Below are 18,280 nucleotides of genomic sequence, written 5' to 3' on the forward strand. Positions count from 1 at the left end.
TACATTGGCAGAGTGGAAGAAAAGTACCAGCTTAACTCTTGAAAGAAGAGAAAAGTGCCAGGTTGGATTGGAGAGTGAGGCAGAAATGGGGTCTCAAACTGGAGGAGAACTGACTGAAGGTGGGAAAAAACCCTCTGTTAAAAGAGTGGATTAAGTGGGAAGGGTCCCAGTTCCTGTGAACTGAATCAAGAGGGGGTGGAGTGCATTGTAAAATGGATTAGTGCAATGTCAGATTCAGGAGAGTGATGGAGAGATATCTTTCAAAGTGACCATCTGGTAGATCTGTTGAAAATCCAAACATCACTGGTTTCCTTTCTCATAATATTGAAAATTTGTTTTTAAGTACTTTCATAATTAACAAGTAGAATTTATCACCTTGTTTGAAACGATCTTGCCTCCAGGGACACCAGTTTGGGTGCCTTTAACATTTGGATTTTATGTATTTGTCTTTCTTTCTTCAAGCAAACAATATTATGTATACTGTTGCTCAAGTTCCAAAGTCCATTAACTAATCGTTTTCTCATTCAGGGCTACACTTGTGTTGTCAGCTCTTCTGGGGCTGTGCCAGCATTTATGTATGTGTTGGTTAGTTTTGCTACATTTCAAGGTCAACTCACATACATGAATAATGCATTTGGAAACAACACAAGTACACAAATCTTAATGTGTGATCGTCTACTCTCAGTCAGATTTTTGCAGACTTTTCTTTCTGAAGCAGTTTCTGTTGATTTTAGACTACATCGCCAGGTCTCCTCTGGCTTTGCTTTGGGTAAGGTGAGTTGGAGGTGATGACTTGTCATAAAACCACCAGTGTTGTGCCATGTCTTGCAAAATATATTTTAGAGGTCTGTTGATTTACTTTTTATTTTTTTGATTTCAATAAATTCACCAGGGAGGCAGTTGCGTAGTGGTATTGTCACTGGACTAGTAATCCAGAGACCCAGGGTAATGCTCTGGGGACTGGGGTTCGAATCCCACCATGGCAGACGGTGGAATTTGAATTCTGTAATTAAAAAGTCTAATGATGACCGTGAAACTACCGTCGATTGTTATTAGAAACCCATCTGGTTCACTAATGTCCTTTAGAGAAGGAAATCTGCCGTCCTTATCTGGTCCGGCCTACATGTCACAGCAATGTGGTTGACTCTTAAATGCCCTCTGAAATGGCCTAGCAAGCCACTCAGTCATATCAAACTCCTAAAAAGCCGATATGGAACCAAACTGGATGGACCACCCAGCATTGCCCTAGGCAATTGACCTGGAAAACTCAGCCCTATCGATCCTGCAAAGTCCTCCTGGGGGGGCTTGGGTAAAATTGGGGAGAGCTGTTCCCAACTAGTCATACTCACAGAATCATACCTTACAGATCATGTCCTAGACACCACCATCACCAGGTATATCCTGTCCCACTGGCAGGACAGACCCAGCAGAGGTGGCAGGAGTGGTATTCAGTCAGGAGGGAGTTGCATTTGCAACAATCTTCAGCCAGGAGTGCCGAGTGGATGATCCATCTCAGCCTCCTCCGGAACTCACCAGCATCACAGCCAATTCTATTCACTCTACATAAAATCAAGAAACAGCTGAAGGCACTGGATACTGTAAAGGCTATGGGCCCTGGCAATAGTAGCGATGACTCGTGCTCCAGAACTAGCTATGCTCCTAGCCAAGCTGTTCCAGCACAGATACAACACTGGCATCTACCCAAAAATGTGGAAAATTGCCTAAGTATGTCCTATACACAAAAAAAGCAGGACAAATCCAACTCAGCTAAATTACCACTCCATCAGTCTACACTCAATCGTCAGTAAAGTGATGGAAGTACTATCAAGCGGCACTTACTTAGCAATAACCTGCTCATTGACAATCAGTTTGAGTTCTGTCTGGGCCACTCAGCTCCTGACCTCATTACAGCCTTGGTTCAAACATGGACAAAAGAGCTGAACCTCCACAGGTGAGGAGAGAGTGACAGCCCACGATTTCAAGGCAGCATTTGACCGAGTGTGGCATCAAGGAGCCCCAGAAAAATTGGAGTCAATGGGAATCAGAGGGAAAACACTCTGCTGGTTGGAGTCATACCTGGAACAAAGAGATGGTTGTGGTTGGAGGTCAGTCATCTCAGCTCCAGGACATCACTGCAGGAGTTCCTCAGGGTAGTGTCCTCAGCCCAATCATCTACAGCTGCTTCATCAATGACTTTCCTTCTATCAAAAGGTCAGAAGCGGGGATGTTCACTGATGATTGCGCAATGTTCAGCACCATTCATGACTCATCAGGTACTGAAGCAGTCTATGTCCAAATGCAGCAAGACCTGGACAATATCCAGCTTGGGCTGACAAGTGGCAAGTAACATTTGCACCCACACAAGTGCCAGGTAATGACCATCTCCAACCAGAGAATCTAACCATTGCCCCTTGATGTTCAATGGCATTACCATCATTGAATACCCCACTATCATCTTGGGTGTTATCATCGACTAGAAACTGAACTGGACTAGCCATATAAACACCGTGGCTACAAGAACAGGTCAGCGGCTAAGAATCCTGCGATGAGTAACTCACCTCCTAACTCCACAAAGCCTGTCCACCATCTACAAGGCACAAGTCAGGAGTGTGATGGAATACTCTCCACATGCCTGGATGAGTGCAACTCCCAGAATTTTCAAGCAGCTAGACACCATCCAGGACAAAGTAGCCAGCTTGATTGGCATGCCATTCACAAACATTCACTCCCTCCAACACCGATAGTGGCAGCAGTATGTACCATCTACAAGACACACTGCAGAAACTCAACACCCTTAGGCAGCACCTTCCAAACCCACAACCACTACCATTCTAGAAGGACAAGGGCAACAGGCAAATAGGAACATCGCCACCTGGAAGTTCCCCTCAAAGCCACTCACCATCCTAACTTGGAAATATATTGCCGTTCCTTCACTGTCACTGGGTCAAAGCCCTGGAACTCCATCCCAAACAGCACTGTGGGTGTACCTACACCACATGGACTGCAGCAGTTTATGAAGGCAGCTCACCACCAACTTCAAGAGCAACTAGGGATGGGCAATAAATGCTGGCCTAGCCTATGACACCCACATCCCTTGAATGAATAAAGAAAGTGAGCTGAGCAAAATTTTACAGGCAATTTTATAATACAGGGTGGTGTGCTATGTGGTTTTTGACATGTAATGCATTGACCTGCTGAGGCCTTGCCAAGAGTCAAGGCCAAGAGTGGATTTTCTGGCCCTGCTTGCTGCCAGGATCTTAGGTGAGGTGCTATAGAACCATCTCTGGTGAGATGGTGTAATTACAGAATGGCAAGTTTTCAAAGACAATTTACCAACCCAAATGTGAGTTTGGAAATTTGTAAAGGAGAAAAGGCTGACAAAAAACAGCAGCGAGAAATGTTGTTTTGTAAATCGAAAGTGAGTGACAAACAAGCTTTTAAATAGACAAGTACTGAACAGGCTGGGGCTCTTCTCTCCAGAAAAGGGAAGGCTTAATGGAACAAAAATAAAAAGTCGCTGGAAAAACTCAGCAGGTCTGACAGCATCTGCGGAGAGGAATACAGTTAACGTTTCGAGTCCGTATGACTCTTCATCAGAACTGAGGAAATATAGAAATGAGGTGAAATATAAGCTGGTTGAGGGAGGTGGGACAGGTAGAGCTGGATAACCCCCTATCAAGCAGATGCTGTCAGACCTGCTGAGTTTTTCCAGCGACTTTTTATTTGTGTTTCAGATTTCCAGCATCCGCAGTATTTTGCTTTTATCTTGAGGCTTAATGGAGGTCTTTAAGCTTCTGCAATGGTTTGATATGGTAGATATACGGAACAACATATCAGGGTCAAAAATATAAGACAGACATTCACCAACAAATATAATAGGAAATTCAGGAGAAACATCTTTACCCAGAGAGATCAGAATGTGGAAATCAGTATCCGAAAGGAGTAGTTGAGGCTAATCGCATATATGCATTTAAGGATAAAGAATAGAGGGTTATGTTTATGTAGAGTTCGATAATAGATTATAGGGTTAAACAAAGAGAGATGGGAGGAGGCTCACGTGCAGCATAAACACCAGCAGGTTACTAGCCGAGCTGAATAACCTGTTTGTGGCCTGGACATTCTATTAGAAAGTATTCATATTTTTCATGTTGATTATTTTGCTATCTACAATGGTAAATGCAATATTTGTTATGTCTCGTGGAGCTATACAATCAAAAAAGTTAAAATCATAAGTTTAACCATTAAAAGGCATGCATTACACCCACGTTGTGCAGACACATTAAGTTGAACGAACAACGTAAAACGTTTCTCATGTTTGGAAATGAAAGCACAATATAAATGAACAGTTTATATATGATACAATAACAGAAAACCTTTTAAGCAGGAGTTTAAAACTAGATTCTCCCACAATGGCTGATGACTGAAAAGCACCCCTGAATAAAGACACATGACAAGTACCCCTACTTATTCTATATTCAACAGGACACTTTTCTAAAAAAAAATTCATGGGATATGGGCACAGAGCATTTATTGCCCATCCCTAATTGCCCTGAAGGTGATGTTGAACTGCTTTCTTGAATCACTGCAATCCCATGTGGTGAAGGTACTTCCAGGTTGCTGTTGGGCAGGGAATTCCAGAATTTTGGCCCAGCAATACTTTTCAAAATCAGACAGTGTGCAACTTAGAGAGGAACTTGCAGGCGATGCTGTTTCTCACACACATCGCCCTTGTTCTTCTAGGCAATACATGTGCAGGTTTGGCAGGTGCTCTTGATGAGTTGCCGTGGTGAGTTGCTGCAACGCATCTTATAGAGGATACACACTGGTGTAGCCATGGTGTACTGGTAGTGGAGGGAGTAAATATTTAAAGGTGGTGAATAGGATGCTGATCGAGTGAGATGCTTTGTCCTGGATGATATCAGGCTTCTTGAGTGTGGCTGGAGTTGCATTCATCCAGGCAAGTGGAGAGTATTCCATCACACTCCTGACTTGTGCCTTGTAGAAGTGGCAAAGACATTTGGAACTCAGGAGATGAGTGACTTGCTGCAGAATTCCCAGCCTCTGACCTGCTCTTGTAGGCACAGCATTGATATCCAGTTAAGATTCTGGTCAAATGGTAACCCCTCCAGGATGTTGATGGTGGGGGATTCAGTGATGGTAATGCTGTTGAATGTCATGGGAAGGTGGGTAGATTCTCTCTTGTTAGAGATGGTCATTGCCTGGCACTTGTGGGGCACAAATGTCACTTGCAATTTGTCAGCCCAAGCCTGGATGTTATCCAGGCCTTGATCAATCCTTTCCTTCCCAGGGAATAGGTATTCCCCAGGTTTTTAAACTGATAAAGATCATCCCCGTGAACACAAATCAAGTAACTCAGATGTACTGGAGGAGGAAGCATAGACTGCAACTTTATTGTATAGTGTGGTCTAAATGAGTTAATATGGTTTTATTATACAGTGGATCCAGATCAGCATAACATACCCTTTGAAAATTGCAGAAGGTCAAGTTTATGGGTGGGAAATTATGAGCAAGGATGCATAATTCTTTAGGCTCAGCCACCAAGTCATGTGACAATTGAAAATACTACATCAGAGCAAGCACATAATATTGGATATACAACATATGCAATGCTTAGAATATTTCTACCAAGATGTTTTTAATGCTGATTTTAAAGTCTGAAGTTAGATTTGAATTCCTGATTGTTAAATTTTAATGGCAAGTGTCTCAAACTCCCTCAAAATCCTATATGCACCAAGGTGACATCCATAGCCAAATTCCCAGTCCTCCCTTTCTCCTGCTATTTCCCAATGATTAATTGAAGGCACCTATAGAGCAGATATTTTTATTGAATCCTCATTCTATTGATGTCATAAATTGACAGTAGGCTGTCTCCATTCTGAAATTACCAAGGAAAGGAATCCAATCAAAATATCTATGAGGTTTGCTTCTGCCCCTTGGTTTCAACTTTAAAAACACCATAAATTCTTAAGAGCTCAAGCGTAGCCAAATGACGTGCTCCTGGCCCCCTCACTACTGTTATTATTGATATGGTTGCTCTGAAGCATCTACCAGCAGTTTGGAAAAAAACAAAAACAAAATTTAGGGAAAGGCACAACAGGACAATCAACATCTGTAGAGACAAAATAGCTGATGACATTGCAGATGTACGATATTTAAATTTTGTTCAACTTGCCCAAGAAATGCTTTTCCTTTTTCCCCTGTCACAGTGTTTTCTTATTTTCCATGATCAAAGCCTTTTTTTTTTTAAAAATGTATGAAATGTGTATATTTTCTTAGCCTTCAAGCGGTTTGTCCCAATTTGAATGATTTCCAGCAGCAAGCTTTTGTGAATTTAAAATATAAAGACTTAACACTTGTGCAGGAGGCAAGATTCTTTCTCCTTCTTTAAAGGTGCTGCTGTTTTACTTTGCAGCTCGTTTGATGGCTTTTCAGATGGTCTTTCAGATGGAATCTCTCATGGTGCTTCTCTAATGCTAACAGCTTCTGCTGTAACTTTTAAAAGCAGGTATAAAAGATGGCTGCCTTAGGTCACATGACCTACAAGTCTAAAGACATTTCCCAAATAAGATGGTGGGCTTGTGGCCTTTCGCACGAGTGTTTCGAGTTGAAGGACCATCACAATATAGTGAAAGGTCAATGAGACTTGCTTCATATTCGTCTAACACAGTTTCGACATCTCTATTATCGATGGTGAGGCAGGAAGATGAATTGGCTGATATCATACTTCTGGTTGTTTACAGTTCATTCTTACATAAGGACTTGAGTTTCACATGTAGCTGGGTTGTTCATATTTTAATGAGGCATTTGAGTTTCAGGTCTTGCCTGGAGCTGATATTGCCAAAGTCACATGATGGTGTGCTGGTAGCCTACATGTGTCCATTTTAAAAACCACAGCTTTAAGATTTAATATCTTCATGCCTGTACCAGGCATGACACCTGTCGTCTGTGCAAACATTGGGCTCCATTCATGACTCCAATAGATAGAAGATTGTCAACTCTCCATGCAGGGAAACGAATGAGAGATTTTGACCTAATCCAACCAGGGAAATTGTCTGATCAAATTCACCAGGTCCGTCTACGTATCCTACCACCTATTGAATTACCTAGAATTTGTTTCCTCTTTCTTTTCCATTCCTAACTAACATTGTACCACTTCAGGATTAAAAAAGTACAACTTGAATCATTGGCTGTCCAATTAGATTTATCCATGTAAATATAAAGTGCCGAAGAAAAGATCCTCAGACACAACAATGGCACCCATATATCTGCTGCAATTGCTGAAAAAGAATAATGCGCACTTGCACACTGTCACAACTAACAACCTCTTCATATTAACCAAAAACACAGTCTAGAACCAGGGTGCCCCATGTGCAGGTAAAAGAGAGTGTATAAAATGCTGCATATAATTTGATCCAAATATACATGATAGCTTACAAAATGGCTGCCTGAGAATTGGCCAGCATTTGCTGAACCAGGCTTGTTATTAAATGATGGGAGGCTCTATGACTTGCCTGCCATTAACCCAGCATAAATTTGCCATGAAAAAGAACGAATGTATTATTTTGCTTGGCAAACTAGTGCAGGTTGTAAAATCCACCCAAGAATGTGTTACTCAAATGACGGAACAAAAACAGAGCTACTGTTCACAGGAAGGCGTCTCCTGATGCGTATGTTACAGATACTTTGTTTGACATTCTGCTGCTATCATACAATGGGCCGTGATCTGATTACATGACCCAATCCACAATAAGCTATTGTGTTCTGAATTCATCTATTTACAATTCTGGGAAGTATTTACAGCACTGGTGACTACTCAAACAACTGCATGTCACCATCATGCTGCCTAAAAGTTACAATCACAAATGTAGGCTCTGACAATGGGCCAACCCCAATTGTACCCATATAAGCAACAGATTAACTTTGTCAGAGATAAAAACAAAAAACTGCAGATGCTGGAAATCCAAAACAAAAACAGAAACAGAAATACCTGGAAAAACTCAGCAGGTCTGGCAGCATCGGCGGAGAAGAGTACAGTTGATGTTTCGAGTCTTCATGACCCTTCAACAGAACCGTTCTGTTGAAGGGTCATGAGGACTCGAAACGTCAACTGTACTCTTCTCCGCTGATGCTGCCAGACCTGCTGAGTTTTTCCAGGTATTTCTGTTTCTGTTTTTAAACTTTGTCAGACCTCGCAATGGCTTAGTAGAATCATCAACCCACATACTTCCAAATATTTACAGAAAAAAGTTTCCAACCTGTTCTGAGATGAACTCTGCTCCCATGTCCTAACTCTCACCAAGTCCAGTTCACCCATCAACACTGTGCTCATGGGCCTGCACTGGCTTCCTGTTAAGCAACAAATTTTAAAACTCTATTCCTCATTTCCAAATCCCTTCATGGCCTTTCCCTATCTCTATGTACTTCTCCAGCCCTACAACTCAGGAATCTGCACTGTGCCACTTCTGGCCTCTTTAGTATCCCTGATTTTAATCACTCCACCATTGGGGGCCACACCTTCAGCTGCCTAGGCCTCAAGCTCTGGAATTCCTTCTTTGAAACTCTCCAACTCTTCCCTCCTTTAAGATGCTCCTTAGAATCTGTCTCTGATCAAGTTTTTGGTCACCTGGCCTAATAGCTCCTTATGTTGTTCGGTGACAAATTATGTTTGATACCACTTGTAAAGTGCCTTGGGACTCTTATTACATTAAAAGGTGCTATGTAAATGCATGTCACCATTGTTATAGATGTAAACTGGAGAATTTCATAAGTAGAAATGTCCGATTCTAAACTGACCGAAGTTATACAGAATGGGTACAGCACCAGGTATATAAGACACGTCTATTGAGCCTGCACAGTATTAAGTAAGGATCTCAGAATTGCACTGGCCAGTGATCTCAAGCATTTACATTGGCACCATGACTTGCAGGCTTCCATGGCTGATTCCAACTGGGAAGTTTAATTACCCTGAAAATGATGGGCACACACCATAAGTAGCTCTGCTAGGGTTCCCCCACATAAAATAGAGCTCAAAAGTCCACTTTCCACTGTCTTTCTCAACCAGGGATGTTGGGCACACCCACAATGTCACCTTGCTGCCTCTTTGCCATGCAGGCCACATTTCTCAAAAAAAAACACCCACTCTTCAGGTGTCCAGGCCATTATCCTAACTGGGACCATTATGTAGGCCCCACTTTATTCCCTCAGCAAGGCCTACCTGTCCTCCACTAACCATATGCCAAGTCCCAGTGAAGGCCTATTATGCAGGAACTGTGACTTTCAGAGAGCCATCCCCAGCCCAGCATCTACTTGTAGGGAAACGCTGATGTTTGAGGTGGAAGGAGCCTCCACCTCAAACAGGCCATTCAACAAACACTGACATTGTTATCAGAGCCCTGGCCTGGTTGCTAATGATCCTGGTGTCCTCCTGATGAGGTTACAGTAGGAATAAGTCACCAAAGTTATGAATTTTCAGTGTCAGAGTCAGCAGAGCACCTTTACTTTCAGGCCAGGGAAGGCAAAAATGATCTCGGACCTTTAAAGGGGGAGAAAAATCTGCATAAGACTGTTCTAGCAATCTGAACTTTTTGGTGGATTTGATGTTTTTCTGATCTCGCCCCTTTAGGCGCAAACCTTGCTGGGGTGGCTGGTTTTCTTGGGCAGCAGCGCAGCCTGGGTGTTGGGCAGGACCCCACCCTGGGCTATGGTGACCCCTCCCAGCGGCTTGTTGAGCTCCTCGTCATTGCGGATGGCGAGCTGTAGGCGGCGAGGGATGATGCGGGTCTTCTCGTTGCCCCGGGCCGCGTGGCCGGCCAGCTCGAGGACCTCGGCCGTCAGGTACTCGAGGACGCCGGCCAGGTAGACGGGGGCTCTGGCCCCCACCCACTCGACATAGTGGCCCTTGGGCAGAAGACGATGGATATGGCCGACGGGGAACTGGAGCCCGGCTCTGGAGGAGCGAGTCTTGGCCTTGGCGCGCCCTTTGCCTCCGGTTTTACCGCGACCAGGCATTCCATTCTCACCCCTGCTTCACCATTAAGATTGACGACAGCCTTTAATAAATGCCTGACACAAGCCATGTTCATTACTCAGAATCACAGGAAACGGCTTTATTGGAAGTAGAAGATCTCACAAATTTTTCTCATAATAACTGGTCATGTGGAAAGATAGATGCACTTCACATAATATTTGCTTTAAGTGAACAAACAGAATTCACAATCTGTACTACCTACTGTACTCAATCCTGGTAAATGAATCTTAAATGACCTGCACATTTCTTTCTACAAAAGGTCATTTTGGTGCTTAAGAATTGATTTTTTTTTGTCAGCCCCACAAGAGTTTGTAATTTAGGTGCAAGGACTAGAGAACAGGATCGATTTTAGATTTTATGCTACAGTTTTAGGTTTTTTTGCCACAGCGATGGTGTAGTGGTATTGTCCTTAGACTAATTACCCCCAGGGTAATGCTCTGGTGGCTTAGGTTCGAATCCCACCATGATAGATGGCGGGATTTGAACTCAAGAAAAGAAAATCTGGAAATAAAAGTGTAATGATGACCATGAAACCATTGTTGATTGTTGTAAAAAAAAACCCATCTGGTTCACTGATGTCCTTTAGGGAAGGAAATCAGCTGTCCTTATCTGGTCTGGCCTATATGTGACTCCAGGCCAACAGCAAAGTGGTTGACTCTTAGCTGCCCTCTAAACAAGGGCAATTAGGGATGGGTAATAAATGCTGGTCTAGCCAGCGATGCACACATCCCATGAATGAAAAAAAAAGCTTAGGGGGGAAATGGGCAGAGTGCTGTCACATTGGATCTCTGCCACTTCGTCACAGGCAAGTTCCTGGGAAGAGGGCATGCTGGCAGAAGTGCCACCTCACAGGGCCAATAGAGGGATGCCAGAAAGATCAGTTTGCACCAGAAGTAGTGTGTGTCTGCCCACCAGTATGCTTACAGCCATGCCCACAGACCAGTATACATCTGCCTCTGCAGAGAATTACCGTGCGTGCGTTGGTTGCCATGTCACTTACTACAATGCTTGCATGCAAGTGTTCATCGTTGATATGATTTCATTCGTCTACAGTACAGTATCTGGGCAATCTTTAAGTCAACATTATTGTAAAACGAGTGAATCTGAACTAAACAGTAAATGTCCGAGAAAAGTGATGACACTTGCCGAAAAAGTCACAATCTTACATTGGCTGAAAAATTGTGCGATGGTCAGTGTTGGTGTTTCTGGTGGTTGTACTGCCAGGCTAACATTGTAAGGAGGAGAGATCCACACTTGGAAGAAATGGGGAAGTTACTCCGTGTGGGTAAAGCATCAGCATCAATAAAAAAATCCCAATTAATGACCCAGTTATTAGACATAAAGATGCTTGAATTGTACCAGCCCAAAAATTAAAGAGGGTAATGCTGATGCTACTGGTGATGAAGAAAAAGGTCCTCTCCTATAGCTTCCAGAGGATTCTCAGCCAACAAAGGAGAGTTTGGTCGCTTTAGAAAAAAAGTGCTTTGGTCTTCATAATGTGAAGTTGGTGGGGGAGGCTGCATCAGCTGAGCATACAGCTGCAGGAGAGTTTCCCCAAGGCACAGCAGAAATGCACTGAGGAGAGGGGGTACCAGCTATTGCTTCTTCTCAAGGGCATTACAATTACTCCTTACCGAGAACTTTACAAGATTGAAAAGCAAAAAGGAAGCAATCAAAAATAATTTTTTAAAATCTACTGCCACATCAACATCTCAATCAGCCACCCCACCCACTCCACCCACTCCCTCCACCTTCAAGTAAACTTCTAACTCCGCATTCCGGAGAGCCTTATAATAACGGTAACAGTGACTCATATATATTTCTTATTTTGTTAAACAGCAGGACATCTTTGTTTTTATTGTCTTTTATTCTCTATACATGTCAAATTTTTGGATGGTTGGGACTTATTAGGTTCTAAACATGTTCACCATTTGAGGCTTTTCAAGAACGTAACCGATGCAAACAGCAGGAATCTACTGTACTGCAAATGGAGACTCCCAGTCCCAAATGATGTTGGTAGAATAGATCTGACAGCGTTCGTAAGTGCATGCTTTATGAACTGCACTCCAGATGCATCAAAATCAAACTTCAACAGCCAGCAGCCCCTGACTGGCCACAGACACCCAAGATGCCACTAACCAGACCTGCAGCTACCAGACGGACATGGAGAATTGGCTCCAGAGTCAGACAGCTCGATACAGAGCTGTGTCATCACCTGTGACTAACATGCAAGCATAGGTTCATCACAGGTCAGTGACGGAACTAGTCACTGCAGCTTCCAGGCAATGCTGCAAAACTGGCCAATAGGAAAAGGCGGCCTGTTGCAGCAAATTGGGACCTGCCCCTTCACAACCACCTTGTGCAGTATCACTTCCATCAAACAAATCAGTTACTGGACTTCAGTCAGTCAATTTCCAGCATCTTGGTTTTCCTTTCACTTCATTTTGATTCATCACTTCTCAACTTGGTCCCTTTCAGCCTCGGCAAACCCTGCCAATTTGTTCAAATGCCTTTAACACTTTCCCAAGGGCCGCACAAGTTTTAGTTACCCTGTTTGAACAATTTCTTTTGCCTCCAAACCATTAAAATTCACCTACACAATTTTCTGTTCTATCGCACCGGATAAGTGCCCAAATCTGCATGCGAAGCAATATGTAATGGTTGTTAATGAACTGACCACAGGACACAGCATGCATGCAGTATAAAGAACTTTAAAAAAAAGAGCAGGTTGAGGCTCTCCTCATTTTTTCTTGGTTCCCACACCCCTGCCAAGTTCGTTTAAAGCCCTCCCAACAGCCCTAGCAAAATGCCCTGCAAGGAACCCAGTCCCAACTCTGTTCAGGTGCAACCCATCCAGCTTGTACCGGTGCCTCTCCCCAGAGCCAGAGCCAGTCCCAGGAATCTAAAGCTGTCCCTCCTGCATCATCTTTCCAGCCACGCATTCATCTGCCTCACCCTCCTATTTCTGTACTCAGACACGTGGCACTGGGAGTAATCTGGAGATTGCTACATTTGAGGACCTGCTTGCTAATTTTCTACCTAGCTCCCTAAATTCTGATTGCAGGACTTCATCCCCCTTCCTACCCAAGTCATTGATATCAATGTGGACCATGACCTCTGGCTGATCACCGTCCCCCAGAAAAATGTCCTGCAGACGCTCTGCGACATCCTTGACCCTGGCACCAGGGAGGCAACACACCATCCTTGAGTCACGCCTATGGCCACAGAAACACCTGTCTGTTCCCTTAACCGGCGAATCCCCTATCACCATCGCTCTTCCTTTCTCCTTCCTCCCCTCCTGTGCAGCCGAGCCGCTCGTGGTGCCACAAACCCTGGCTCTGACTGCACTCCTGAGGAATCAACACCCTTACCAGCTTCCAAAACGGAAAACCGATTTGTGAACGGGACCCCAGGGGACTCCTGCATGACCTGCCTACTTCTCTTGGAATGCCTGGTGGTCCCCCATTTCCTCTCCATCTCCAGGCCCTTTAGCTGCAGTGTGACCACCTCTCTGAACTTGCTCTCCACGTAGCTCTCAGCCTTGTGATGTGCCACAGTGACTCCAGCCGTCACTCGAGCTCCGGAGCTCAAGTTTCTGCAGCTGGCAGCACTTCCTGCACATGTGGTCGTCTAGGACACCGGTAGCATCCATGACTTCTCACATATCACGGGACACACATTACACTTGACTGAGCTGCCCTGCCATGTCTTAACTCTACTTCCCTTACATTAACTTTATTCTACTTGATCTGCCCAAATTCTTTTGCATTTTCTATAATCTTCTCCTCAGTTTACTGGCCCATTTAACTTTGAATTGTCAGCGACCTTGGACATTTTACACTTGGTCCCCCCTCTAAGTCATTGATACAGATTGTAAATAGCTGAGGCCCAAGAACTCATCCTTGCTGTACTCCATTAGTTGCCGTCTTGACACCCCAAAATGACCTATGTATTCCTACACTCCAATCTCTGACTATTAACAAATGCTAATATATCATACCCATGCTGATATATCAACTCCCAATCCCATGAGCCAGAATTTTGCATAACAATCACCGCTCATTGTAGAGCTACCTCATTCTGAACTAGAAAGCCCCAGCTTCAATCCCCAATGTATGTTGGGTTTTCAGGCTTCAACTAGAGCAGAGGTAGAGGTCCAAGCATGTGGGATGGGGGAAAATAAATTAACTAGAGCTTGAGTGAGAATCATCATCAGAGGGTTGTGGGTTCATGTCCCACTCCCGGAAACCAAGAACTGTGATTGTACTCGAAAAGAGTTGCAATCTGTGACTGTTGATAACTCGAAAGAGTATCACCCCCCTCCTCCCACCAATCTCTTCACTCCTGAGAGGATAGATGACATCATTTGACCCAATCTGCATATTTAATGAAGAGCCCCACTGTTTTCCCTGTAGGTACATCACTAATATCAGGATGTGGCAGAAAGGAGAGGGAATAAGCAGCTAGCTTCATTTTAACTGTGCTCGCACCCACCCCCAAAAACCAAGGAGGGACAGTTAAAATCTGGGACTCAATGTCATGGTTTACATTTTGAAGAATGACTACTTTTGGATTAGGTGTCAGAGGACAGTCAGCATCATAGGGAGCAGGGGAAGGGAAAGAAAGAAAGATCATAAAGTTGCAACCTTGGACTCAGGGTGGGTCACATGTTTAAACCCCCATCTCGATTGGGATGGTCACCTGCCCTCAAAACTCCAGGGATTTGACTACAAGGAGGAAACAAGAATAACATGAGTTTTTTCCCTCTTCATGGGCATAGTTTCAAACCTTTGGATGATTATTCCAAAGTATTATCCAATGCTAATTAATACAAACAGATTGTGCAGGTTCATCCAAAGAGCTTCATTAAATGCATCAATACAAAAAACAATAAGACTAGATCTTCCAGCATTCTAGGCCTGCACCTCTCTCAAATTGACCTACTGTGGGGTAGACTCTGCACCACCCATTTAAGCTCCTGAAACCAAGCTCTGCATTAAAATCAACGAACCAAAAAAGGAAAATCGAGAAATTCTCCAAACTATTCACACATCCTCACATCTGGACTGTTCATTCCTAGTTTACTGCCCTCCCCCGGACTACCTCTCCCACCCACACTCCACAACAGTGGACACATCCTTCGAAGAACCCGGTTACCCTCCCCTCTGCTCTCACTACCAATTCTGGTCCTAATGTGAAGTCTGTTGCTGGTGTTCAACGTCCTACAGCCAGAACTAGGGGAAATGAAAAAGAACAACCTCATCAGTCCGTTCTATTAATAACTTGGTTTAAATTAGAAAAAGGTATATAGTATGATTATTGGATAAAAGAAAATCCTTGAAGCTTTTAAAAAAAAAAGTAGTCAGTTTTAGTGGAGTGTATTTAAAGTTGGAACAAGAGTTCTTGCTATGGCCAGTCACGTCAGTAAAGCAGCTTCTTTTAATCAGATCGTAGCTCAGTGCAGTTCTATGAACACCTAGGTCCTCTTTACTTTAAAAGAAATGAAAGTCAAGATGATTAAGCACTGATCTTCAATGTGTGGGAGCCATTTTAAAATTAAAATCAAGCTATTTATCTGGAGCTCCTCCTGAAGCCTGTGGTGCCCCGAACCCCACAAATCAAGGAAACTAGTGTTCTTCTTATCGGGAGTGCTACCATTCTCTTTAGCATCTACTTTATGGGGAGGTGGGAAGAAACAATAATTCAACCAAGGTTCCTGTTCTTTGTTATCCTGTAGCCCCTGTTGGGGCATGGCAGTTAAACCTGTTTTTGTCCTTACTGCACATTCCAATACAAGCTTGGCTGCAATTCCTCCTGCAATTTTCTTCCAGCTCAGATGAAGACAGTCTACTTGGGAGACAGCCACTGGCACTCCTAAAACCATACCCCAGCATGAAATCACTGTATTTAGGAGTGGGGAGGCAACAATTGGGCAGGAGGAAGAAATCGGTTCATAAATAATGTCAAAGGTGAGACCCTTGAAATTTTAGCAGGAAGTCACAAAACAAATACTACACACGTCATTTAAATTTCTGTCACAGAATGCAGCCAGTTACAAAATACAAGAGTCATTTGGACCTGCAACGTTAACTGTATCCCTCTCCGCAGATGCTGTCAGACCTGAGTTTTTCCAGGTATTTTTGTTTGTGTACAAAATACAAGTTGCTGCTTCTTCTAAATTTAACACATTCAGGTGGAGAAACGTTTGTTAATATTTTAAATTTGATTTTCAAATAAAACTGCGGCGTTATGCCTTTATCATCCAGTGTGGGCTGAATTTACAGTAACAGAGAATCATCTGCAGACTAAGGTGACAACACAAGTTGGCACCTCTATAAACTGGAAACTGAAGCCAAATGTTGCTCTAGCACCTTCACCAGCCCCCATCCGGACCGTTAATATCAGCTCATACATACACACAATAAAACAAAACAGGGAAGTAATAAAGTAGGAGGGGTCCATATCCTGGCAAAACTAGCTTATCCTATAAAGCAAACATCTCAATTAAGGCAGGTCACCTGACTCAGTGAAAACGTTAAAGGATTATGATTGACTTTTACACCTACTTTTCTCAGTCTCCTGTTTCAATAAGTGTTAAACGTCTTTTTTTTAAACCATCATCACTGGGAAAATGGGAAGATTCACTGGACATAGTGCGGTTGAGGAAGCTATATTAATAAACAAGTAGAATAAATGATCACCGTGGTATCCTAACTTAATTAATTGTTGTCAAATCCATTTCCTCTCACTATTAGTCTCAGTCCTTCCTATGTTTAGGTTGTCAGCACTTTCCAAAAATATTCTTCCCCCACCCATGAAAATAACACACCAAGAAAAGAAAAACAAGTTGATGTTAAAATGAATAATAATTAAATTTAATCTGTAACTTGTTTAAAAAAAAACAACAAAACAGGGTGCCGGTGATGAATGTCTTAAAATTACCCATCCAACTTACATGGCAGGGTCTGGTTAGCTGTACAAACATCGAGTACTGCCTCCCACACAAACCTTCTTGAAAGTTTAAACAACATAAAGATTAATATACGAACATAGGAGTAGGAGTAGGCCATTCAGCCCTTCGAGCCTGCTCCACCATTCAATAAGATCATGGCGAGTCTCAACTCTATTTTGCCATCTGCACCCCCCCCCCCCAATAACCTCAGACTCCCTCATCCAAAAATCTATCCAACTCTGCCTTGAAGAAATTCAATGACCCAGCCTCCACCACTTTCTGGGGAAGAGAATCCCATATAGTAACATACCCTAGAGAAAAAAAAATCTCATCTGCCTTAATAGTAGACCTCTTTTTCTTAATCTGTATTCCCTAATCCATGTCCCCTGGTTCTCTTCTCTCCCACAAGTGGAAACATCCACATGTTATCTACCCTATTAAGTCCCCTCAGGATCTTGTGTTCCAATAAGATCATCTCTCATTCATCTAAACTCCAATGGGTATAGGCCCAGCACATTCACATTTTTTTTTTCCAATCAAGATAAACCCCTCATCCCAGGAATGAGATGAACCTGGTCAGAACTGAAAAATATAGTTTTTTTCCCTTCAGACCACAGCACTGAATAGGAAAAGATCATGCAAGTGTGACTAATTGGATAGCTCTTTCAAGGAGCCAGCACAGATACGATGAGCTGAATAGCCTCACCCTGTGCTATATTATTGTATAATTCCATGAGTGAGCCTTGACTTTGTGATAGCACTCAACTCATGGGGGCAAGGTTTGAATCCTACTCCAGTCAGTCCTGGCTTTTGGAGACTGAATTCTGGGTTGAGATCCAGGGTGTGGCATTTGCATTCTCCCCTTTTCCCCTCCTCCACCCCCCACAAACTCCCTCCTCCCACCCCTTTTTCAGCTGCAAAGGAGTAGGCACTACCAGCTTGGCACAAAGATGGTTCCAGCCATGGAAGACATGGCCATGCTGCGGCCTGTCAGGTTGTTAATCTTACTGAGAATCCTTTTACTATTCTCTCCAAGGCAAGAGCGTGAGGATGTAAAACAAAAAAACACTACAGTTTTATCATTTGTTGCTGGTGTGGTATCTGAGATCAGTGTAATAGAGCACAGTAGCCCATAAGCCATCCCCAGCACCAAAGTATTTAAATCATAAGAAATCATCTAGGACAGAGTGTTGGAAACAATCAATATCGTCACCCATACATCTTCTGAACCCAGTCCTTCTGTGCCACTTTCCATAAAAAGAGCTACAGTGGGTCAAAGA

General features: G+C 43.3%; 2 protein-coding genes across 4 annotated transcripts in view; both read right to left on the bottom strand.

Moving 5' to 3' along the window:
• tmem164 (transmembrane protein 164) overlaps positions 1 to 18,280 on the bottom strand; it is a 137,237-nt gene that overhangs the window by 35,808 nt on the left and 83,149 nt on the right. The window lies entirely within an intron of this gene.
• Positions 9,640 to 10,029, bottom strand: LOC144683334 (histone H2A-like). Its single transcript, XM_078546269.1, has one exon. It carries the CDS (start codon positions 10,027 to 10,029, stop codon positions 9,640 to 9,642), a length of 390 nt encoding a protein of 129 aa, XP_078402395.1.

Source organism: Cetorhinus maximus, chromosome 8 (assembly GCF_964194155.1).
Source record: "Cetorhinus maximus chromosome 8, sCetMax3.hap1.1, whole genome shotgun sequence".
NCBI lineage: Eukaryota > Metazoa > Chordata > Chondrichthyes > Lamniformes > Cetorhinidae > Cetorhinus > Cetorhinus maximus.